The 26,558-nt window shown below is 41.9% G+C and overlaps 1 protein-coding gene across 1 annotated transcript in view; it reads right to left on the reverse strand.

Annotated features, from left to right (window-relative positions):
• Positions 1–26,558, reverse strand: part of ncanb (neurocan b) — a 220,265-nt gene that overhangs the window by 11,131 nt on the left and 182,576 nt on the right. The window contains exons 12-15 of the mRNA XM_050055537.1: positions 23,828–23,986; positions 18,389–18,471; positions 17,810–17,954; positions 2,859–3,041 (exon numbers count right to left, since the gene is read on the reverse strand). Coding sequence (XP_049911494.1) covers positions 2,859–3,041; positions 17,810–17,954; positions 18,389–18,471; positions 23,828–23,986 — 570 coding nt within the window. The remainder of the gene's footprint in view (positions 1–2,858; positions 3,042–17,809; positions 17,955–18,388; positions 18,472–23,827; positions 23,987–26,558) is intronic.

A 26,558-nucleotide genomic window follows, 5' to 3' on the forward strand; every position in this document is an offset into this window, starting at 1 on the left:
AAAATGGGATCAAAAAGCAGGAAGGTCAAAACTGCATGTTCTCTGTAGAAGGTTTAGCTGTTTCCACCACGCTGAGGGAATGTGTTTTATCTCACACTCAGTACACTGGGTGCCTTTAGCAAGAGCACACTGAGCTAGCCACCCACTCACAGCCTCAGTGTAAGCGCATTCCTGGGGTGTACTGCCAAATTAGGTTGCTCTGTCCCTTTCTGGATTTTGCCAACAAAGACATGTCATCTGCAATGAGTGATAACGACACCATAACTCTGGGCCATAAAAACAACTCTGTCCAAAGATAAAGAGTCGAAAGGAAAATATATATTTTTTTTTATCACTTTCAACAGAAGCTACATTATTTTAGCATTTCATCATTACTGTCACATTGTGAGCTGAGAGAAATGAAATATAAGGCTCGGTTTGTAGAATATTTATATATATCAACCTTTTATATCTCCCCCTGAAGAAGAAAGAAATTATGCTGAAAAGTTACATTTATTCTGTCTATTCTGTCACAGTCGGAGTGAGTCCTTTAAAATCATTGTAGGAATGATAACGTTTATTTTAAGACTCAGAGGAGATAAGGTGTGTGAAGGCTGCATAATAAAAGGCTGTTATCACAGTGTGGCCCTGCTGGGCACAGGCCCAGGGGCCCAAAGTGTCAGGGACGTCCCTGGCCTTCACCTGCAAAATGTCACTCAAATAAACAGGAAACTTTGGTATTTTTCAACCTGGACAGTGATTTCCCATGTCCTGTGTGTGTAGGTGACTAACGGAGACAACTGTTTTTAAAATTGGTCCGGCAGCAGCGAAAGAGACGGCAATGTAATCCCTACGGGCAACTGTGCACCGTCAATCTACGTCCACTAAAAGTGCCCGTTCTGCCACTGACAGGCTCAGATTGTTATTACAAATGTCTCAGAACATTACAAAAAGGACACCACAGAGCAATGAGATGTTTTTCCTCACCTGAAACTGGTCTTTTTGTTATTGTGACCAAGTCTCAAGGTGACTTGTTGCAGGGAAAAAAAATGAGGTGGAGAGAGGAGTGCCACTGAGAGTTTGTCGTGTTGTAGTACAGAAAGCGTAGCATAGTGTTATCTAAAAGATTTTCAATGTCATGGCTGAATACCTTTCTGATTTATACAGTCTGAGATTTCAGAATGAGACTGCTCTTTCAGCAAGACTTGGTTACACCTACTAACACACAGATCTGATCAGCAAATGGCAAGGACATTTCTCTGTAGGATGCTTTCTGTAACATTGTCACACAATTATAATAACCATCTGAGGCTGTCGGTTAAAAAAACACTTAAGTGGACGTAAACTGACAGTGCCAATTGTCCTGAGTGGTTACAGTGCAGCTTGTTTCGCTGCTGCAGCGCTCTCGCTCAATACTGGACCAATTTTAATAATTGTTGTCTTGAGTCGTCAATTGGACACAAAAACTTACAAAAATATACTTTGGGTCCTGGCTCAAAAATAACGAAGTTTCTCTTTGCCACGTACTGACTAGGAAAAGATTCAAAATGAACATAAAGAGACACAAAAAGACCACAAAGAGATGCAAATACACACAAAATAGCTACAAAAATGGGCAAAACAACCACAAAGAACTACAAGGTGACACAAAAGGACTACAAAGAGGCACAAAACAACTACAAGGTGACATAAAATGAAAAAAAGGCACAAAAGGACTTCATTAAGACACAAAACAACTACAAAAAGATGCAAAACATCCACAAAGAGACACAAAAGGACTACAAAGACACATGAAACAAACACAAGGTGACACAAATTGACAAAAAAAGGCACAAAATGACTTCATTAAGACACAAAAGGACTACAGTAACATGCAAAACAAACACAAGGTGACACAAAATGACACAAAATGACAAAAAAGGCACAGAATTATTTCATTAAGACACAAAACAACTACAAAAAGATGCAAAATGACAAAAAGAGGCACAAAATTACTTAATTAAGACAAAAAATGACTAGAAAAAGACACAAAACAACTACAAAGAGACACAAAACAACTATAAAGAGACACAAAACAAACACAAGGTGACACAAAGTGACAAGAAAGGCACAAAATGACCTCATTAAGACACAAAACGACTTCAAAAAGATGCAAAACAACCACAAAGAGACACAAAAGGTGGCTTCAAATATGAATGAACAATTTCCTAATGTCACTCCAACTAAAAACCCCCAATAAGAACAAATGTGAGAATATTTGCTGCACTCACACAAGTGTTTTACTCTTAATGCACATTAGTTCATGTATGATACGAAGTATAAAGGTCATATTTCAGTTTCAGTTTTTAGCACACATCCTTTGTATTCAATAAACGGTTAACCAGTTGCAAAAAAAAAAAAAAAACAGTTTTGAAAAGTATGAAAAAAAACCCCACCTCAAGCATAAAACACTTCAAAGGAGACCCTACCACTTCTAAGTAAGCCCTGGGGATTTCNACGGTTAACCAGTTGCAAAAAAAAAAAAAAAAAACAGTTTTGAAAAGTATGAAAAAAACCCCCCACCTCAAGCATAAAACACTTCAAAGGAGACCCTACCACTTCTAAGTAAGCCCTGGGGATTTCATTTAGTCTGCAACCACAGTAATCTTTCTGCTCGCAATTATTAATAATGAGAGTGGGGATGGCGAGCCTGAACGCGGATGGTGACAGCAGCTCCTGGGGGTAGCTAATGTAGGAGGTTGTCTCACGGACCTATGGTGGAGTGCATGCTAAAAATAAGAAAATGTAAATGTGAAAATGACCTAACAAATGGAAATACTGCTTTAAGTCTTGTTGTCTGCCGGCCTGCTCTGTGAAAATCCTGTCGTGTAAAAACTTACATTTTATGCAGATGATTTTAGGCCGGTCCCACTTGCCGTTGGCACGACACTTAGCAGTGGGCACGTGGCGCTGCAGGAAGCCTTCGGTGCACTGGTAGCGCGCTACAGAGTGGATATCATAGTGGGAGCGCTTCCGACCAATCAGGAAGGCATTCTCCACAGTGGGTGGGGCTCCGCAAAGCACTGTAGGGGGAAAGACAGAGACAGCAGACCACAGAATATGAATCAGATGGTACTCTTCTTTTTAGTTTCACAATCTCTTGTGTGATAAATATGTATCTAATATTAATGAGTTTTACCTGGATTCACCTTATCAGTGTGTGTGATTACAACAGTTTAATGCCCCTGATGGTTTCTGTATTCAGTGTGTGTGTGACTTATGACATCTATCAGAAAACCACTCACAGCACAAACATCAAAATGTGGATTTAGTGTCTGCAGGACAATGTGTCTGTCCAAGTCTGGCAAGTGAGTGGGCGGCTGTCAAAGCAACACTGCGTTTCAGACACATAAAGAGTGGAATGAGAAAAAATGTTTACACAAGCTGAGATGGAGAGAGGACTGACACTCCGGTCAGAGACTGACAGGATGGACAAGCCTCAGGGATGCACTCAAACAACTTCACAGATATTTTAACTCCCCTGTCAGAGGGGTGCCAGTCTCTCCGGTGGAGGCAGCAGGTGAATGCGCTGCAACTCTGACACTCCCTACATGGCAGCTCCGTCACTCAGCAGAATGTGTAGCAAAAGTTTTGAGTTTATTGTCACCACCTTGAATCGCCATTTTATCCATGATAATCTTCGATCTCAGATTAGCTAGGTGGACAATATAGCTGTTAGTCATCACTGATCACAGCTGCTGAACCATTTATCAAACAGTCAGAGGTGACAGAAGCTCTACAGCTGGTTCAGTGCACTGCTGAGGAGATTATAACTGAGAGACAGGCGGGCTTGTAACACTGAAATACTAGCTATGGTTTATAATCTGTACTGCAGTGGCTCCAAAACTTTCTGTCATCTTTATCAACTGCTATAAGCTCTGTTTGGGAAAACTAGTCACATAAAGTGCCAAGATAAATTTTATTGGAAAGAATTATCAAGGACACGCTGGACTTGAGCAGAGGGAGCATGTATGGACAAATTACAACAAAAGTGCCCTCTTGGATGCCTCTATGGTAGATAAAACATGATACAATGGCCTCTAGGGTGCCCTTCCAGTGGAGAAAACATAATGAAGTGTCCCCTTGGGTGCTCTTCCAGTGGAGAAAACCTGATGAGGTGCCTCTAGGGTGCCCTTGAAGTGGAGAGACAGGATGATGTGCCCTACATGTCGCAGTGCCCTTTAGGTTGCTTTTTATGTTAAGTAAACATGATAATGTGTCCTCTAGAGTGTACTTCCAATAGAGAAAACGTGATGAAGTGGCCTCTAGGGTATACTTCCAGTGGAGAAAACATGATGCAGTACCCTTCAAGGTGCCCTTCTGGTGAAGACAATGTGATGATGTGCCCTCTAGGGTGTACTTCCAGCGGAGAAAACATGACACAGTGCCCTTTAGGGTGCCCTTCCAGTGGAGAAAATGTGATGCAGTGCATTCTAGGGTGTACTTTCAGTGGAGAAAACATGACGCAATGCCCTTTAGGGTGCCCTTCCAGTGGAGAAACCATGACACAGTGTCCCTCCAGTGGAGAAAATGTGATGAAGTGCCCTCCAGGGTGATCTTGCAGTGGAGAAAACATGATGCAGTGCCCCTCCAGTGGAGAAAATGGGATTAAGTGCCCTCCAGGGTGACCTTCCAGTGGAGAAACCATGACGCAGTGCCCTTCCAGTGGAGAAAATGTGATGAAGTGCCATCTAGGGTGCCCCTCCAGCGAGGAAAACATGATAAGGTGTCCTCTAAGATGTACTTCCATTAAAGAAAATGTGATGAAGTAGCCTCTAGGGTGTACTTCCAGTGGAGAAAACATGACACAGTGTCCTCTAAGGTGCCCTTACAGTAGAAAAAAACATGATGAAGTGCCCTCTAGGGTGCCCTTCCAGTGGAGAAAACATGATAGAATAGGATAGAAAGCCTTTATTGTCATTGCACATTAACAATGATGCTGACTATACAATGAAATTGCGGGGGCGACTTCTAAGGTGCAGACGAGAAATACAGATAATAATTGCATAGCAAACAACATTTATGCAACAGGATTGTTGCCTAACACAAGACAATAAATACACACCATATAAAATAAGTAGCACGCAATGTAAAATAAGTAGCGGTGCCCTTTAGGGTGCAGGTGTCCTTCCACTGAAAACAATGTGATGAAGTGTTCCTAGGGTGCCTTTCCAGTGGAGAAAACATGATTAAGTGTCCTCTATGGTGCCCTTAAAGAGTAAAAACATGATGAAATGCTCTATTGGTTGTCCTTAAATGAAGAAAACATAATGTGTGTGCCCTCTGGGTGGCCTTTAAATTGAGCACACTGGTGGCCCAATGTGTGCAGCTGGCCCTTTTGGTTTTCCCTTTGGAGTCCGCCACTGCAAGAATGTGAACTGCATGCTTCTTTCCTCACATTTTCCATTAGTTTCTGCTAAAACTGTTGCCATATTTACAGGGAGCTCAAGAGGAAAATAAGCTTCTTTATATTTGGATTTGACTGATGTGTTTGTTTGATGAGCATCCCCAGTTTTCTTTTTCTTCCTTGTCGAAAGTCTGTCCATATTTACATGACATTCTGCTTCCTAAATAAATGATGCCAACCTGAATCTCGATAGCCTTGCTACAATGACAGCATTTTTTTTTTTTTGTCATTCCAAAAATGATTTTGAATCATAAAGCGTTTTTATCACAGCAGAGCAGACATTTGGCTTATAACAGCCGGAAAGCGAATAATGTTAACGATGTCCCTGTTCTATCCATTACCTAAATGCAATGCAGGAAATAATCAAGTCAACAGTTACACCTGTGTTTGCTTATCGAATGTCTGTTGTGAAAAAAGGTTTTTTGAACTTCAGTTTCCCTCCACATATTTCCCTCTGCTATGGTTGTGTAATGGAGATGGTTTTCAGTGTGTATCACCTGTTAAAAGTGGGCACCAAAGTACTGTGACTGTGCTTGTTCTGTGTTTGTGAGGGCTCCTGCAGTGCCGTTAATTCATTACACCATGGGGCTGAAGTCAACGTGTCTATTATTTGTCAGTCCTTGAAAAAAAAATTGTAACAAAGCAACAAGCAGCAACAAAATCAGGCTTTCTGCTATAAAACAAACAGGTCACCAAACTGTCACAGGTATTCACACTGATTATCAAACTGAACTATTCATTAAATGTGTTTTGTGTGGATTTTTTTCAATTATGATGTCCAAAAACAATTCTGGATCTTTTGAAGCCGCAGCTTGAGCTCTTTTCAGAGAGAGAATGAAGCGTTGTTTAATAGTCTGAAGGGTTAAAGGTTATGGACATTTGGTTGAGGTGAGGTCGAGGCTGCCCCAATCAATGGTACCTAGTTTGCCAACACCAGTAACAATTGATTCCACTCCTTGAATGTGATTTACACACTTCAGTGGTTAAAGCGGTCATGAGAGGACTTAATCAGCAATCAAAAAATGTTTACAAACCCTCTTAATCCCCTTGTCCTTGTCCTAATACCTCTTAAATTCTTAATAAGGGAAAGCAATGCCATTAACTCTGATGAAAGGTTTAATGCCACATTTACAGTTTAATGTCTTGTGGAAGGAAGGGGCAAAAAGCCCTTTCCTCCTCACTTGAGACGATCACACACTCAACACAAACGGGAGGCTAAAAGGTGGTTTTTCCATTAGCCCTCACCTATGTACACTGCTGAATGATTTCTCACAGTGGGACTTTGCGGCAAGTGAAGTCAGAATGTATTGAAGTAGGGATAAAAGAAAATGTCACTAAACTCAGCGAAGGCAAATGGAGCCGTGACTTTATTGGAGACGCTGTAAGTCAGAAAAAGGTCTTTTGCAGAATAAAGCCTGTAGGACGTACGGGGCTGCTGCCGAGAGAGAGGAACTAGGTTTCTTGGAAAAGTCCCATAAAAAATGTACTTTTCACGACACTGAGGCTGCTTCTCAATCTTTTAAGCAGTAACTTAAATCTTTGAAACACAAGTGTGGATTTTTGGTAAACCACTGATTGTTGAGGACTAAACATTCAGCCACTCCTGGCATCTCTGTGTGTGTCTGATAACAGATGAGTCACACACACTGTCAGACTATAATTTTGCTTACATGATTAGATTGGCTTATTGAAACTCAACATAATATCCACACTCCCTCCTGTTGTGGGTTGCTACAGGCAGATTTTGAAGTTCCCAATACTCTCAAGGTGCTGGCTATGATTAAAGCTGCACTAATCAATACCTTTATATCAATAATGGATGAACTGATGGAGTGTAATGTGGAATCTGTCCAGATTTTGCTGGAGAGAGTGGAATACGATTGCTAACTGCGGAGCTGAGAGACGCATTAAAATAGCTAAGAAAGCAGGGAGCAAAAAAGGATGCTCATTTTAAGTGTCTGGACCACAGCTTGGAAGATGAACAAAGGGTGAAGTTAGAAGAAGAGAAGAATTGAAGAAGTGTGGGTGAAGAGATGGAAACGAAAGAGGTGGAGACGGAGAAGAGAGCCTGAAGACGAAGAGAAAATAAGAGAGGAAGCTGAAGAGGAGAGATGATTCACTTGTACAGACAAAAAAACGAGTGGAGATTTTTCTCAGCATAATGATGTAGCCTTGCTGATATTCAAAAACTAGAAAAAAGAATATACATAACTGTATGTGAAGCTTACAGAGGACAAAGGTCACAATTTGGAGCAGCTGATTTAACATATTTTAGTTTAGCCGACATTAAAAGCTGAGAGGACTACGCATTCTCGGTCCTAACTCGAGTACTGACGCTTAGTCAGTGGCTCTACGTGTTAAACTGTGACAATCTAGGGCATTTTAGTTGATGTGCCACATACAGCCCAGTTTGATCACAAGTGGGCCGGACCAGTAAAACCATTGCATAATAACCTATAAATAACAACCCCTTCAAATGTTTCCCTTTTTCACTGTAAAGATGTTCATTCTGAAAACCTTCATCCATTTACCAAACAGATGATGAACAGTCCCCAGTACCTTAAGAAAAATATATGCAAATTCAACAGCATGTCTTTGTTTTTCCACATTCAGTCAGTCTACTACTCACTTTCATTACATGTGCGTTATTTTCCTAATTTCCCACATAAGTGGAAGCTATTGAAGAAGCAGGTTAAGTCATCCCCTGCCTTATAAAACATTTACAATCTGAAGTTTCGTCAGTGCCTCAGCAGCAGGGTTTCACTAACATTGTTTTAAGACAGACGTCAGATTCTTTTGTGCTGACGCTGCTGGTTGATAATATTTTGCACAATGTTCAATATCTTTAAATCTGACCACAGGAAGTATTCACTGTTATTTCAGAGAGCTGTATTCTGGTCAGGACAGAAAAGCCTCTGAGGCAGCATTTTACATGAAGTATCTACTCGCTGTTCAACTTGCTCCTGAAACCTCTCAGCCTTTATATGTGCATCAGTATTAGGTGTGCAAAGTCATCTAGTGGGCCGGATTGGACCCTTTATAGGGCCGGTTCTGGCCCCTGGACCGTATGTTTGACACCTGCTCTAGGGACTTGTTCAGACTATCAGTCCAAACCATATCCAGATTGTATCCAGATTGATTTTACCAAAGTCTGGACAGCAAAAAAAAAAACACATGAAGAGCGATTTTTGCATATTGGATCCAAGCCACATTCGGAGGTGGTTTGAAGTGCAATTCCAATCAGATTTCTACAGACGCATCTCTGTCCAGACACTCTGGCAGCTCAAATCAGATTTCAAAGTGTCTTTTGTGTAATGTTTCTGTATCCCTGAAACAGAGCTTTTTTCAGCTGAGCTGTGTGCATGAGTCTGTCTCACTCTATTGTCTCACCACCAAGTGTACAACAGGACTGATGGGAAAATCTGACGTATCTGGACACTATAGGAGTTAACTCTGGTTGACAATGTCATATACAACATTGGCTCCCAACTGATCCAGCCACGAGGCTCCGGTTTTCCCCTCAGTCATTAGTTCAAGGTCCACACAGTTACATATATTCAGCGTCATACTTGCTTTGGCCATGCTATCGAGCTAGTTTGCTGTCTGTCAAGTAGCTGTCCATTATTCCCTCACTCAAAAGCAGGTAAGGGCACTTCAGACATGCAGTCTGAACATAAACCAAGTCCTCCCTCCGGCATCAACTATAGAAGCTCAGGGATGGCGTGTCAATTTGACCTTGTGTCGTGTCTTCTGCTTTCACAAGTAGTTTCTGCTTGTGAAATGCAGATAGGTTCTCTCCTCATGTGTCATGTCTGGTTTTACTTTCTGTCTTTGTGTGTTTTCCCGCCTGTTTTCTATCACACCTGTCCTCCATCAGTCTCGTTAGTCCCTCCCTGTTCCCTGAGTCTTCCCTTCACACCTGTTCTGTATTAGTCTTGTTTGCTCCACCCTAGTGTTCCCCATCACACCCTTATTGTCAGGCAATCCCCATTTCCCTACTTTTGCCTGTGTCCACCTACTCCAGCTGTGTCTTGTTCTTGTGATTCGTTTTCTATGTGTATATACCTGCGTGTTTCCCTTTGTTTATCCTGGCGTCATTTCCTGTCTGGTTTCCCGTGGTACATTTTGAATTTCTTCCCTGATTTCATCCCTGTGTTCAGTGTACTTCCCTGGTTTGTTTCAGTTTAGTTTTGGCTCTCCTTTTTTTTGACTTTGTGTTTTGTTGCCTGCCTGTTTGGAGGATTTTTTTTTACCAGCATTAAAGCTCACTTTTTCTTTAATCTTTCAGCCTGCCTACTGCTTCATTAGAATCCTTTCTGAACTGATACATGACAACAGGGGTCTGTGGAGTGAAAGTGTGGAGCTTGTTTGGCCCATCCACCTACACCTCCTGCCTGCCCTATGCAGACTTTCTCTGTCTTTATACTACAGCAATTGCTCAGGGCGCCAAAAAAACGCCGCCCACTGTGTCTCATACCACCGCCAATGGGGTGCCTAAGTGCATCTGTATTTGATGCCGAGGACCACTGACCAAGCGTCTGTTTTTGATGAGCTGAAAGTGAGACCGGGTTGGAGAAGTTACTCCTACATGCAGGTTACATGCAGTATGTGTGCTTTAGCTCTATACTTGAAAGCAGCATGTTTCTAGAGGTATTTTCTGTCACTGTGTGCCTGTGTCTGTGTGGCGGGGGGTAGTCAGTGTGAGTTAGCGGCGTGGGGAGAGCTGCAGACAGTTAGATGCTGGTTCCTCTCAGCCCTCCTCCATGGCCTCAAAGCATCCGCACACCTACTGGCAATCCTGTTACAGTGAATCAGAGAGACATGAAAGTGTGTGTGCATTCCCACAGAAAAACTACTGGGAGCCGGTCTCACATGGAAACAGTAGATGTGGACAGATTCAGTCACGTTTATTAAATAACAAACTGCAGGAGTTGTTTGTGTGGATGTTTGGTGAGGTGCCACTGACAACCCAGACCACCTGACAGATAGAGAGATAGAAAACAGTGATGTTTTAGGTTACTGTAGATCAAGCAGCGATTAGTATGCAGTTGTAAAATAAGAATATGTTAAAGACAAAGACCAAGAATATATGTCGGATTTCTAAAAACTTTATTAAAATCACGGAGCAAAGTCCAAGGCTCTTTTCAAAGCACACATTTTGACGTCATAACAACAGCACAGGTTTCACAATTAAGGCCTAGAAAATGTGGAAAATGTAGATTTTTTAATGTGTTTTGGGCTTTTGTTCGCACAAAAACTGCATTTTATGTCACTGAAAACAGACCTTTTGTAAAACTCCATCCAGGGTGAAGATTTTCAGAAACTCCATTTTCATTATTGACAGGTAAAATTTAATTTTTGGCTTGCATTCTCAGAGAGTGCATGAGGCATCACAAATGAGGTGACATTTTTTTGCAGTGGCAGTCACGGCCAAAATAGTGCTGGCTCTAACCTTGGTAACACGTTTTTTTTTTTTACATGTTTGCACATAAATGTAGAGTTACTTTTTCACTAAACTGAAGAACAGAGGGGTCAGAATGCGCTACGGAGGTCACTGCTACGGGTAGCATTCTGGTAATAGTGTTTTTCAGGCTTCTAACTGGGCAACTTATTCGCCCTCTTCTTCTTTGTGTGGCTTTAGGGTTAGGGTCTTATGGCTGGTTGGTTTGGCATACATTTTCATTTGAACACATATGTTTATGATGGGTGGTACGGTGGGGCAGTGGTTACCATTGTCATCTCACAGCAAGAAGGTTCCTTGTTCAAACCCAGGGGGCTGGAACCCTGGGGTAGGAATTGCATGTTCTCCCCGTGTCAGTCTGGGTTTTTTCGGGTACTCTGGCTTCCTCCCACAGTCCAAAGACATGCAGGCTAGGCTAAGTGGTGACACTAAATTGCCCGTAGGTGTGAATGTGAACAGTCTGGTGACCTGTCCAGGGTGTACCCCGCCTTCTCACCCAATGTCAGCTGGGATAAGCAGTTACTGAAATGAATGAATGTTTGCATGATGTTGCTTATGTGGCTTTTTTTTTTTTGGAGGGCGAAGGAGGAAAAAAAAATCCAGATTTCAAACTTAGCATAAAGAAAGTTCATGTGTTGGTCCAACACCTCTGAATAGTAATCCAACTCTACAGGAAGTCACTACCCCTTGGTGTTGTTTGGCAAGAAAAGGTAACAGCATGTAACATCCCATAAAATCATATTATATCCAGATAAAATAATAAAGATATGATGTCTTAATTAGTGAGCTGTAGAGGTGCTGATTTGTGAACATTAAACAGAGCCAGACTTGCTGTTTCCCTCTGCTTTCCGTCTTTATGCTAAGCTAAGCTAGTAGACTTCAGTTTAGGCACAAAAGTACTATCACTACTTTCATCTAACTCTCAACAAGAAAGCATATTCCCCAAAATGTAGTGATTTCAAACTATTCCTTTAATAATATTAGTTGTATCTGTGTTTGGCAAGTTTTTTTTTTTTTTTTGTACTGAATCAACATTCCTACAGAAAACCTCTGGTCAAAGATTTATGTGAGCTGGACAGCAGTGCAGTGCAGAGAAAGAGCAGTTCCTTGGAGGTTTGGTGGCTTGTGGACTTCTGCTCTGTCCCTGCACACACCTCCCTGTGGAGGATGTAACTATCTGTAGCAGCGGTGTCTTCAAAATGATACGACAGGGTCCCTGTGGGAAGGTGTGTGGCTGCTGTGGTGGAGTTGGTAAAGAGGACCTTTCTGGCCTTCCTCCTTTCCTTCCTGTCTGTGACTGCACAGATTCATCTTGAGCACTAAACACAAATAAAAATATGGATTTTTATTACATTGGATATGTATATATATATATATATATATATATATATATATATAAAAGTTCTCAGTGAAACACAGGGGGAGTGTGTGCATGTATTCAGCAGAAACACACATATACCCTCCTTCCCCTGTGGCTTCCTCACATGCCGGTGAACCTGTCTTTCCCCCACTAGTCCCTTCTGAACTGAAATGTCAATTGCTTGAGGGGATTGTGCACTACACTAGCTCTACACACATCCTTCACAGCTCCATGCACACACACACACACAGCTGCAAACATGCACAGTAGCTGGTCGGGTAATTCATATCAAAATAAAAATAGCTTCCCTCCTTACTTTCAAAATACATTCCGGCAGTGACAGTTTTACTCTACACAGTGTGTATCCAACAATGATTACATTACACGCCAATGGACACATCAACTGCTAAAGGCACTGACAACAGCCTATCATCTCCCAAAGCACTCTGAGAGCGCGCTGAGTATGTCATGCAAAATTAGATTTCCTGTCTCTGTACATAATAACCCATCAAAATATTGGAACAATTTCATAATACTTACATGTCCTGTTGTGGTAAATTCCCTCTCGTCCTCGCTGGAAGAGCTCGGAGGCAGAAGACAGCGTGACTCTCTCGTCATCTGAATTCAAATGTAAGCGTAAAACTTGGTCTGTGCCAACTTTATTCATTACATCTATTTTTATCCTTGTGAAATACAAAAGGCCTCTTGTATTTCACATCTATTTGCATTGTTTTTTGTCCTGAAAAATTAACAGATTCGTTACAGGATGATGGATGTCAAGCTATTGAAAGCAAAATCAACCAAAATTGACAATTATACGCTCAAGGTAAAGATTTTTGGCAATTTTTGAAGTAGGAAATCAGAAGCTGTGACCAATCAGCAAGTTTAACACGTTCAACAGTATGTGTGATTAATGATTGCAGGCTTGTGTGAGCTGGCTGTACAAATAATACGGGTGATGAGTCGCTCTCTTTCCCCGAGATCTGACCGTCGTCTCATCTCTTTTCAGTAATATGACAAAAATATCACCACCATCTGCATGACACACCACCCGGACTGGCCCCTGGGCGACTGATTGAGATGTCCGATAGGTTCACATAGTGCTGTTATCGCCTAATCAGGCCCAGAGACTGCTGATGAGCAGGCAGACAGATCACATTTGAGCTGTGAGCGTTGGAAAGCGGGCGGAGAATACTCAGCGTGGAGCTGACAAACTCCACTGATAAGACAAGACATTACATGGGGTTACTCAGTATGAAAGAAGAGGCTGTCGGGGAGGCGGGGGAAGATGAAAAGACGCTGGTGATTGTAGCTGACTGATTAAGGTCAGAGGTGGGCTGGATTCTGGGGACTTGTGACAGTGTGCATCAGAGGTGGTGCAACACCTTGCTTGTGAGGGAAATACTTCTCCTCTCATACAAGAGTGGAGCAGGGTGTTTCAGGAGACGTGCTCGTTGCCTGGAGCTTTAGAAGTACGCTCTCCACGCTTGTGGCCTGTGATGACAAACCATCTGTTAAAGCACAATTAATTGGCTTACATTAACATAATGACCATCGGTAAGGCCTTTAAGGCTTTTATGTTACGGCTCATCCAATATTCAGTGATGATGAGGAACAATGACACAATTTCATTTAGCTCTATGAGGTACTATAGGTTAGACACACTCAGTAGGGGCACCCTCACAGTTAAGGTTAACACGAATCTGAAGTTCCTTGGTTCGACCCTGCTTGGGGACTTTTGTTACATCTCATTCTCCTTTATTTCCTGTCATCTCTCTACTGTCTGTAATAAAGACTTAAAACCCCACAAAATACTTCAAATCTACCAAGATTTAATTTAGTGAAATTTTGTGCTGACTAATACCCTCATCTACTATCAACATATCCATTTTTGAGCTGAAAAAGTTACTCGCTGAAAGTGAAAAATAAGAAACATTTATCAAGTGACTTCACACCCACTTACAACTTAGGAATAACCTTTAAAGGGGGAACATCGGCTAAATTAAGCATTCCAGTATGTTATTTCCATGGTGTAGGAAAGTTCAATCAATATTTGTGAACCTGAGCTACTCTCTCTCAAAGCTAGACACCAGAGAAGTCTCAGACTTGTGATGGATAAAGTCTGGAGCTGCTCCAATTAACGGGATCCTGATTTTGTGGTTGTTTTTGTTTTTTATACCGAAATGAGCTTTATTCTGTTGTAGTGTTCTTAAAAACAGAAAATGGTAGTTGTGAAAACATGCTGTGATGTAACCACACTTGTTCACACTATTAATTAACGCCTCCTAAAAGTACTTGTTTTTGCCACTGACAGGCTCTGATTGTTATTCTGAGCGTCTGACAACATTATGGAAAGGATTCCTAGAGATCGAGTTTTTGTCAAAGAGTAAGATCCTAACCTCTCGAACACGCCGACGTCCTCGCTCCCCCCTCCTCTGTTAAATGGTATCTCTCAGGCGCACTACGTCATCAAACCATGTGATGTTTGGTATTGCCGGATTCAGGAAGCTCTCGACTTTTAAAAAATAACATCGTTTTTCTTCTATTTCTTATGTATTTCGCACCAGAGCAGCCTAAACACAAAAAAAACAAAAACAAAACAAAATCGCGATGAGTGGTGACAAGTCATGTCATGCCATTTTTCGATGGGAAAAGTTAAAGGATTACTCGCAATCTTATGTGGAGCTGTTAGCAGGCACGTAGCTGGTTTATAAAAGGTAAGAGTCTCACTCCTACCACTATTTTTGGCTGAGAAATACTGTCTAGTAAGTGGGATCATAACTTTCATGTTTCATATGGCTTTATTTGGTGATATTTTATGGTGTTTCTGTGTCAAAAACAACATCAGCTATCATAATGATAGTACTGTTTTGAAGCCAAGTGACCAACTTGTCATTTGGAGCTCCGCCTGGATCTTTTCATGGAAAAAAACTGTAGAATGTTCATACTTTGAGCAGTCTTCTTCGAATTTGAAAGAAATGTTTATTGATAGTGTGCCTACAGCCCCACAGTGTCATTTACCTGCTCAGATGAAGCCACATACAGTTATTGATCCTGAAAAACATTTTTTATTTTATTTTAGGCAAAATCTTAATTTTTTTACTGACTTCAGAGGCCCATTACTCTGTCTCTGTATCACCTAGAGTGTTTCTGACACTTTCACAAGAAACTTCAGGGAGTTTTCTTTCTGTCAAGACCTCATGCATGCATGTAGTCAGAGCGGTTCAGAAGCTACAGTCATTTTAATTTGGGTATGTCATTTTAGCCGTTTTTGGTACAAAATGGGGGTGGAGTACAAGAGGTTTTTAACCAGAAACAGCCCTGACATTGTGGCCACGAAAGCAACCAGACCAACACATTCTCATTCCAACCTTGTCACATATCTGCACTCAGTCATGGACTTTCCATGTCTACATATGACATGCAAGGTAGCCTTTGCGTCTTTTCACAATACACTTTAGTTTTCACAGGAAATGTGCAGTTTTCTTACAGTCTCTATCAAAATAAATGTTCTCCATCAGTATAACACCGCTAATTGACTTTTTTTTTTCTTTCACCAACAAAGACATGTGGTTATGTTTAGCCAACGCAGGCACATGGTTAGGTTTAGAAAAAATAAGAGTTTGGCTTTACATTCATACAGGAAGCGAACACCAGCCTCCTAGGTGAAAGTCAGCCATTGTTGGACCCATCCACGACCACTAGCACCCACCCACCCTCGTGGGATTTTCACCCCCTTTACTTACGTTTTTTTCGCCGTCAGGTGCCATTACACACTGATGGCACCTGGCTATGTATCATGCTAACATAAAAGGACAGTCTGATGCGGAAGTCACTGACCAAGCGCCGGTATTCGACGACTTCGGAATGAGACTGGGTTGACCAGACTCCATTTAAATAATCAGTCATTTTATTATCATAAAACACACTTCACTCAAACTCAACAGAAACTAAATTAAACTCACAAAAACATCTCAGTTTGTCTTTCCACTGTTCCAACAATAACCAGCTCTGGGTTGGTTGAAATAAACTCTTAATCCACCCACTTAGATGTGAAAAAATGATGGCTGTACATACGCTAAAAATACTGTTTATTTGAATGGAGCCTGGCGGTTGTGGCAATAGTGATTTTGGGGCAGTTTCTTTGTTACTCTTTAACAAAAAGCTCTGTCTCTGTAATGTTGTCAGACACTAGCAATGATAATCTGAACCTGCCAGTGGTAAAAACAAGCACTTATAGCAGACATAAATTGACGGTGCGTATATGCTCCGAGTTACATTGCAGCCTGTTTTGCGGATGCCGCCTGCAGCCTTCTCAGTCAGTACTGGACCAACTTAAAAAATTGCTGTTCCAGTTTGTTACTTAAACATAAAAATATGGGAAAATAGAGTCCAGATTGAAAAATATCCTGGACTCTAGCCTATAAAGTTACCCTTTAAGCTTGTCAGTCAGTATAAAAGTTTAAATCCATACGCCTGCAGCTAAAGAACAAAGCTTGTCTTGTCCAAAGCTTTAGAGAAAGTTTTTGGGATACCCCACCAGTGGCTTTTTGTGTCCCAGTATTTCTCTAAACCTGCCTCCTAACCTCCATCTACATAATAATAATTCTGTCTTCCTGTCATTGGTCATAACTCTGACCTGTATGCAAATGAGTGGCAAAAAATAAGCTCTAATAGGCTCTCAGTGGAGCTTGTGGTGTCCTAACTCCAGCACCAAGAAAGGACAGCTGCAACAGGGGACATGAGGCGGAGGCAGTGGCGTATCTGGGAACTTAACCAACCAATAAGTTTGCTCACCTCATTTTGCTGAGTTTAAATTTCCTGAACATAAAGCACAAAGTACATTCTGCCTCAAGATGTGCTTTACCTTAAAAACATTTGGCAGAGGAAATGAAGCCGTGATGTGAGTATGTGGAGAACTTTTTAAAGTTCTCCTGGAGGATGATGAGAGAAGCTGGTGAGCAGTAATGAGTGTGAATCTGAAGGACGTGGACTGATTGAAGAGGTTTGGTGCTAATCTCTTCCTTTGCACAGAGACGTGTGTAATGTTAAGTAAGACATAGGATGTTCAGAATCCCCCGAAGGTACGTGTGCTGTCAGAAATAGGCTGCAACACTTATGAGCTGCTTTACATAAAAAAAAAATAGTTTTAAGAGCAGTTTCAGACTTCAGAAGTGACAGCACAGCAAGGTTTTCTCCTTTGCCCCTTTTCTCAGTCCCAGTCTGCCTCGTTCTCTCTACTTCCATCGTCTCACTCTCTAAATCTCCTCGCAGCCTCTTCTTCTTTTCNGTTTTAAGAGCAGTTTCAGACTTCAGAAGTGACAGCACAGCAAGGTTTTCTCCTTTGCCCCTTTTCTCAGTCCCAGTCTGCCTCCTTCTCTCTACTTCCATCGTCTCACTCTCTAAATCTCCTCGCAGCCTCTTCCTCTTTTCCACTTTTCCTTCTTTACATCCTGCTACTCCTTACCTCCTTATCTCTCTGTCAGTCATCTTAATCACCTGTTGAAGTCGCAGCGCACTCCGCAACACTCTCCCCTCCCTACATCCACCTCGTTGTTCTCACCTGTTCCCTTCTTGCAGACGTAAGGCAGATTGTAGTTGCAGGGCACGTCGTTCCATTTGCCATTCTCATGAGCAATCATCACCACGCAGTCTTCTCCTCCAGCAAAGAAGTTGTCGGGCTGGTTTTCACGCCAGTTCTCATATTGCTGCACAGAAAGCAGACGCACGGTTAGACAAACAAAGGGTTTTCAAACTTCAATTAAACATAATTTTCTTCACATGAGACACTGATCACACGTCTGCTTTTTTCCACAATAATGCAGAACATTATTTATCTCCCTTTGATTCATGTGTGATGTTTTCACATGTGATAATGGAAATTAAGAAAACAACCCTTAATGGCACAAAAAGTGCATCCTGTGTATTTCATGAAAATCATCAGGTAGAGGTAACAGCGAACATATTTTGGGAGATCACAATAGAACACAAAATCATGCTTTTTTCCTCAACAAATTCTTGTTCAGGATGTTTCCAGCTGCGATATCAAGCACCTCCAAATTTGTACAGTTTCCCTGGGGCCTTAAACTCTACTGGGATCGACAGCTGTCTAAAGATAAAACACACACAGCTGCCTCCTCACCAGGTCCATCTTGTCGGTCCACTGAAAGTCGTCCTCCACTGTACGATCGTTTAACCCGATCCAGGTGTTGTCATGGCTGAGACCTGAGTAGGAGGAAACATGCAAGAAATTAATACTTAAAAAGAAAACAGGCTTTCACATACAGTGCAAACACTCACACATAAACAAGAAACCAGTCCAAGAAAGACCACTTAAAACAAAATACAGTCTAAGAAAGAAAAACAATGGCTCGAAAAACTTTTTTTAAAAAATATGAATGTGAATTAGCACCTCTTTAGCACAGTTTCAACAGAAATTACATAATTATTACTTTTTACAGAGGAATTAGTCAGGGATCCTAGATTACTAGATAATCGGCAAAAGAAAATGCTCATTAATTCGTGTTTTTATCCCCTACTGTTCTGTGAATATTAGGAGTTGAACACATTTTCTTTTAACTAATTCAAAAACTTCTCTGCTTCAGCCAAACCTTAATACTTCTTTCTGATATTGAAACGTATGCTCAAATTGAAAATACACATAAAAACAGGTGGATGGAAACAAACTTATTGTTTTGGACTGCAACAGATTTCATGATACTGTGTCCATGATGCTAGCCATGTCTAGAAAATTCGGGTTTGGAATCCCACTTATGTGAGTGTGGTAAAACACTTGACCCCAGCCCTATCCCTACCATTTTCGGTGTGACAAAATCAGAGTAGAATTTATTTGCTCATCAAAAAAATGCTATAGCATTTGCATTTCTCCTTTGTCTTTTGCTTGAGCTTAACCTCCTCTTCCAAAAGCAAAATGACCTGGTGCCCTTTAACCACCATAATTATATGGCTAAGGCATTCAAGAGGTGGGGCGTTCGAACCCTGGGGTGCGGGATCCCTTCTGTGAGGAGTTTGCATGTTCTCCCTGTGTCAGCGTGGGTTTTCTCCAGGTGCTCCAGCTTCCTCCCACAGTCCAAAGACATGCAGGTTAATTGGTGACTCTAAATTGTCCGTGGGTGTGAATGTGAGTGTGAATGGTTGTCTGTCTCTATGTGTCAGCCCTGTGATAGTCTGGTGACCTGTCCAGGGTGTACCCTGCCTCTCACCCAGTGTCAGCTGGGATAGGCTCCAGCCCCCCGCGACCCCTAAGAGGATAAGCGGTTACGGAAAATGAACGAATGAATGACATTTAAGGGGAGAATTCAGAGTCTGACCATTTTCTAAGCTCGCATCTTGGACAGTTTTATTCTTCTGTTTGTCTTGTTTTGTTTGTTGGATTGTTTGTGTCAGTTTCTTTCTTTCTTGTATTCTATGTTTTATGTTTTGTTTTGATTGTTCAAACTGTGATGGATGTTTTGACTCTCGGCTGTGAAACTAGTTTACCCTTGGGTATCAATAAAGTAACCTGAACCTGAACCTGAACCTGTACGTACAGTCTATTTTAGACACTTTTTCATGTCTACTGTTTGCTAATTTAATGTACATGTATGTATTTATGTATGTTGACCTTGGACGGGAGGGAAGGTGGCATTGGGGAGGGGAGTTCCGAGTGGGAGATGACACCTGTAACTCTGCACCTTTTCCTCTGAATAGAAAAATCCACACACAAAAAAGGGGTTTAATTCCCTTTAATGCATTAGAAACAATGCAAACTACTTACAGTGAATCAACCCCTTATACGGATCAAAAAGCTTCGACCAGAATCACTCCTATATAAATGCTGTTTAAATTATTGTCCTATATAATTAAGTATAGTCTGCTTACAGTGTTCATTTTGGGTCTTTTTATGCAACTATTACTACACTCCCATGATATTTTGCCTCGCGGTAACCCATCTGCTTCCAGCTGGCTACCTGAGGCTGGTGCTGCATTCACACTGAAATCATAACGGGAAAAAGAAAGTCATTTTCTCTCAATGAAATGTGGTCTCCTGGAAGCTACTGGCTGCTATGGCTGCAAGTGATGAGACAGAAAGCTGATGTGCGTGGGAAAAGCACCTGTGGTTGAAGCCACACTGCTGCCGGTTGAATCAAACTCCAAAAATGCTCCTATACTTCCCGAAATGCAAATGATGGAATTTGCAAATTAGACAATAACTCCATGTAACATCATCAGAATTATTTTCTCAGATGTCACACAGCACCTCCAACTGTTTTCACAGGTTCAGCAGTTCTTTCTGTGACTGGTAAACTGATCTCTGCTGCACTTTAGCTGTGAAGTGCTCATTATTGTTTCATATTGAGCTGTAGGTTTTTGCTTTGTGCAACAGGCTGTGCACATGAAGCCCGACTGCTGAAAGGCAGCTGGCACGGCTGAGAGATCTTCCCTCTTCAACAATAATGGAGATATACTTTCTGCCTCTGATGCACTGGTGATGAGATTTTTGTTTGTGCGAAAGGAAATATCACTAATGGTGTTTTGGGTTAATCTCATTTGTGTGTTTGGGGGCGTCTTTGTGCACGGTTGTACGGGCGCGTGCGTGTGCATGCACACATGTAATGGAATTTCAATCATCAGTGTATCTGCTTAACATCATTACTAGGCCCATTAATCTTCCTAATGGCTCTGATCCCCTTATTGCAGGGGTGGAGACGTCCATTTTCGAGGCAATTAAACACACTTTTTGGTAACTGTGCGCCTGTGGAAGAAAGATGGGTGCTAGATGGATGGCACTGTCCTGGCATCTGTCCGAGACAGAAGGTGGATCAAATATTACAGGAGATTGCTGCTGGTGATCTGGCCTTATTACAACACGTGTGGATGTGGAGCATTACCAGGGGGCGGAAAACTAAGAGTGAGGAGATGAAGTCTTATGAGGCACTAAAGACAGACTGTATGAATATTTGAAAAAAAAAAAAAAATCAAATAGCATTTGCAAATAATTCAGGAGAACATGCTTAAAATACCAGGTGGGTGGACTTTGCCGCACATGACAACCATTGAATCTAACAAAGAGTCTTTAAATCGTATCTTTCCAAATAAAAATGTAGAGACACTGCCCATGGCACGTGACAGTTTCACATCTTTTCACACAAATCAACACAAATCTAAATCAAGTGCCATTTATGCCTTTACACTGGTCTTATTTAATCCGGTGTCGACACACTGACATTGGCATATCCCTCACTGGACACAAACGCAGTTACCTCACCCACTGCGGGGATGTTTCACCTGTTTCAAGAAAAATCACATCCTAAGAAAGAACATGATAGTATATTAAATGTTCTGTCACAGACACTTACATCACAGCCTATAGCACCTTTTCATTGCAACAAATGGCGATACACATTTATTTGGCTGAACAGACTCAGCTCCTGGGGGTGTTTTTCAGCGGGGAGCGCAATAAACCCCTTCAAGGGCCGTTCGGAGAAGCGGCAGACAGCCATTTATCACTGAGTTATAGAATACACATAAGGCGAGAGCTGCCATCGCCAAGTATGGTAATAATAAGGTAGAAGAGTAGATATCAATCAACAGCTAGTAAAAGCAGTGTGTTGCAGGCAGACAGCAGAGGGAGATTATTTAAGATTAGATAATAAAGACCTGACGGTTATTATTTAAAGTGAGTGGTGATTGGTGGCTGCGAGAGTCACCAGATGTTTCTTGAGTTATTGAGTTGTGAAACAGGGAAAGCCGCTGGTTCCATAAGTGTCATTTTTTAATGACTTTAATTACTTTAAAGTCTGATCCTTTCCTCGACAGAGACACAAAGTATGTGAGACTCCTGGACAATTTAACAATCTGGTGATCAGATTATTTCAACTTTGTTTCTGAAAAATGTTGATGTGGCCTCAGCTGCTGTTGCTATTGAGAAAAAGCTAGTCAGAGGTGCGAGTCAAAACTGTATCAAATTCAAACATGCTATGAAATTTGGTACAAACATACCATGACGTAATCAGGTTCCACACAAGATGAACTGTATCATTTTGGAGATACCCTGACTTTAAATCCATACTCATGTCAAAATGCAATGTCTAGTAATTTGGTTTAAATCCAATAACCTGCATAAAGTCCTGTGTCTATTGAGTAGTACGGCACAGTGCAGTTCAGTTCGGTACGCTTTTTTTTTCAGTTTCCACTGTGAAAAGTTGTGGATGGTACCAATGCAACAGTTCCGTACCGTCCCCATGTTTGGTCCCCCCTCTGTTGGGGTACCTAGCACACAGATCTGGTACTAAAAGGTGGAGCTGTGAACACTGCAGTCTGTTGATTGGTCAGTAGAGGACGGTCACTCTGCTCAGGGCTGAGTTGTGGCTGGTTTTGAAGCTCATGTAACCACTGTTCATACCGTGGAGAGTTTTATTAGTAAACTGTAACTATAAAATGTTTTGCTGCCTCTTGCAGCAGCTGGAGTCGGAGAAACAGTAACTTCATTCACTGGGCCGACTGCCGGCGACTTTTACGGTGGAAATGGTGGACGAAATAAAAAAAACATTGCAGAGTGACGTTCCTGTGGGCTACGGCAACACTAAACCTCTGAGCTTGCCTGAGAAGGACTAAACGCACAAACCTACTATTCTTTAATATCTCATGAAGAGAGACTCTCACTGCAGCCTGTTCTGTTTTGTTCTAAAAATGTTGGCATGCAGCCTCATTCTGTGGACGATAAATGAGTCACAGACTGATAAAAGAGGAAATGGAGTGAGTGCTGGACGGAGCAGCGAGTGACAACAACCCTGCCCACATTAAAGAGTAATGTTTGTGGTGGAAACGCTAAACGGACCTAGGGTCTAGGTACCAAGTCTGGGAAGTTACTTTTGGTTCCAAAGGTTCCATACCCAAAGTGTTTGGTGGAAACAGGGCTTGTTAGAGCTGCTAGCATGGCAGTTTGTTTTAATGTATCCTCATACAACAGTTCCTATGATATCTAATGAATTAGCGCCCCACGAATGAAGTTAGGCAATGGAAAGTTACATAAATAGGTCACTTTGATTAGGTTTTGGAAAATAGAAGACGTTCCTTGGTATAACTCAAGGTCCACTTGGTTTTAAACGGTTTCTAACACCAGCGACCTGGGGCAAAGTCCTGTGATGTTTGAGCCTTCCATCGTCCCAACCTGCCTCCTTACATGGACTTTCATTTTTTATATCACTTCCTTGTTTTGTCCTGTCAGTGCATTTGTCACATAATCTCATTCCTCTTGATTACGTGGGTTATCTATGAAATGTGGTGCATACCTTTTCGTGGTATGCCTATGAACAGTGCTATAGAACAGCCTGCATGTTTACTGAAGATTCAACTGGAAGATTTTATTAATTTGAGGAGATTTTTATGCTCCTAGAAACGTGGAAACGCTCCAACTAGCGGCTACCTAACATTAAAAATGAATAGGACTTATCCGCCTAATTTCAGACTTCCTGCTGTGAAATCCGTTTAGAAAAGAACACCGGGGAACATTTGCATAGGCTGCACTGTCTGTGCCAAGTCTTTCCTTGTCCCTGTTGTCTCCTCAACCTCCACCCACCTCTGATGAAGTTCTGCTCGGCCAGACTGTGGATACTGGCCAGGTGGCCGCTGTGCTCCCTGCAGTCTTTCTCGGCGTCTTCCCAGGTGTGTCTCCGGGTGAAGTACCTGTAGCAGTGGCCGTGGAACTTCCTCCACGTGTGCTCGCAGCCCTCAGTGTCTGCAGTGGGGGGGGGGGGGGGGTTGGGAAGAGGAAGGGGGAGGTAATTGAAAAAGACAGTCAATGGGTAATCCATATGAAAAGAGAAATGCGGTTTTTAAAAATTGTTAAACACCCACAGCAGACAGGTGCGAAGGATAGCACTGCACGGGAAAGGAGTGGGAGGATTTAGGGCTATGACCATTATTTTGTTTTATTTCTTGTTGTATCCTCACACAGCACATTGCTCCTGCCTTACAGCACACAGGATCTATATATCCCTCTCCTTCTTTCTTTCTTTCTTTCCTCAGTGCTATCTTGCGTTGAGAACCCCCTGTGACACTCCTCTCCATCTCCATCTCCATCCCTCCATCTCTCTCTATGTCTTCTTCTCTTTGATTTGACTTGGACTTTTAATCCACAGCAGAGGCAAGCCGGCGGTGAGACAGCTTAGACCAGTGAAAGGGCGTTTTAATCTATTCAAATGACAACAATCCTTAGAAATTGCTTCCAGTGCACAGCGCTCGCCTGGTAATTAAGCCCTGTCACAGTCCTGTCAGCACACCGACTCTCCCTCCACCCGTCCCTCCATCCCTTCCTCCCTCTCTCCCTTCATCTCTCTCATCTATCGCCCCTCATCTGTCTGGGGGTTAGCTGTGCGACTCTGAGCTGTACATTTGAAATGTGATGTGTGTGAGGCTTTGCTGGATTGTCTATGCGCGGAGAGATGTTGGTGTGAAAATGTGCGTACATCTGAATATGTGCAAAATGCATGTATAGTTGATGTGGTTCAGGCTCGATCTGTCAGCTAAGCCACCTCCGGTTCCCCTCCTCATCCTCACCCCCCTCTTGTGCCCCCCTCCCTTCCTCCCTCCCTCCCTGCAGTGTGAGGATCAGGGAAAAGGGCCTCAGCTTTTCCTCCAACAAATGTGAAGCGACACCAGTAAATTGCGCGGTGCAAATTGGGCCGTATGGGGCCCTGCTTAGTATGCAGAGAGATGCAGTTTTGGCCCTGGAAAGAAGAGGAGGAGAGGAGAGGAGTCCATTATGAAAGCCCCTCTACACTGTAATATGAAATAAGGGCCTCGAAACCTTCATGCTGCATTGAGAAAGTAAGTGCTTTTCATACTGTTAAGCTCTCCTCCATTCACCATGTTGTTCAGGGCTTTTTGAGGTACAATACTGTGAAGTGTAATGACACCATTTCATAACATGCACTGCGCTGGGTCACAGCAGGACAGCCTCCTCAGGTGATATCATGTCTTAGGCAAAAAACTCACTTGTTATGCTGTGAATCAATATATTTTCGAATTTAACACATATTTTTGAATTTTCTTACTCGCAGCTCAATGCATAAGCTATCGCTCAGGAGCTGTACACAAATTTGCCTCCAGTGTGAAAGTGACAAACTGACAGTGATGATGAGCAATGAGTAAGAAAACCCACAGAGTGTTGAACATGCAACAGCATGTTAAAATATACTTGTATTTTGAGCTCAGAAGATGACTTCCTATCTCATGCAGTAAACATAAAGCTCTGACAGGTCCGGAATCAGACACAGATGAATGCAGAACCATTTAAACATTCACACATGCATGTTGGGTGCAGAGAGAGAAAGGGGAGAGGGGGGGCGATGAAAAATGAAGAGTGTGTTTGCATATATCTGGGAAATTTATGGAGGCAAGTGTCTGCCCAGTTTTTAGCACTCTTTGATGCTCTGGTGCGATTCAGCACTATTTGAAATCCATCATTCACCCACTGGCTTGTCTGAGATTCACTCATTCAGTCCCATTCTCTAAGACTGGTGGAGGTGGAGTCCTGTATAGAGGATATATATCCCACTGTTAGGGTGAGTCACAGTAAAATGTTCACTGACATCGTATTTCAGTTGTTTGTAGCTCTAATCTTGTAACACAGCATCTCCACCTTTTCTATTAACATTTAACTAAAATCACGATCCTTCCCTAAACTTAACCAAAGTGCTTTTGTTGCCTCAATCTAAGACAGGAGTCTGGCTGTGAACCTGGGGCCATATTCACAAAGCTTTCTAGTACTAAGAGTTGCTCCTAGTGATGACATTCTAAAAAAATTCTTGGAACTGTGACATTTTCTTAGAATTTCCCCTTAAAATTAAGACTAGGTCCTTGTTAAGATAAAAGTTATTCGAAAAGCATCTTAGACCTTAAAAACTGTTAGGAGCAGGGAAGAGGACTTTTAAGAGACTTAAGAGTTTGTCAATCGGAGGAGAAAATGGTGGAAACACAAAGAGGTCAGTGAAATATTTTTCAGACACTGGATGACAGGGAGTAAATGAAATGCTACAGACGAGATCGTGCAGGGATTATATGGTTAGGGATGCACGATAACTTTTCTTTTTAACCGATACCAATAACCGATAACTTTCAGTTCCTAAAGGCCGATACCGATAACTGATAACCGATAACACACACACATATACATTATATATATATATATATATATATATATATATATATATACCTAAGATCATGACATCAATACTATGAACAAAACCAAAACAGTTTTGACTCTTTAAATGAAGAGATATTTATTTTTTCCAATGAAAAACTATTGG

The sequence above is a fragment of the Epinephelus moara genome, chromosome 10 (genome assembly GCF_006386435.1).
Source record: "Epinephelus moara isolate mb chromosome 10, YSFRI_EMoa_1.0, whole genome shotgun sequence".
In the NCBI taxonomy this organism is placed as follows: domain Eukaryota; kingdom Metazoa; phylum Chordata; class Actinopteri; order Perciformes; family Serranidae; genus Epinephelus; species Epinephelus moara.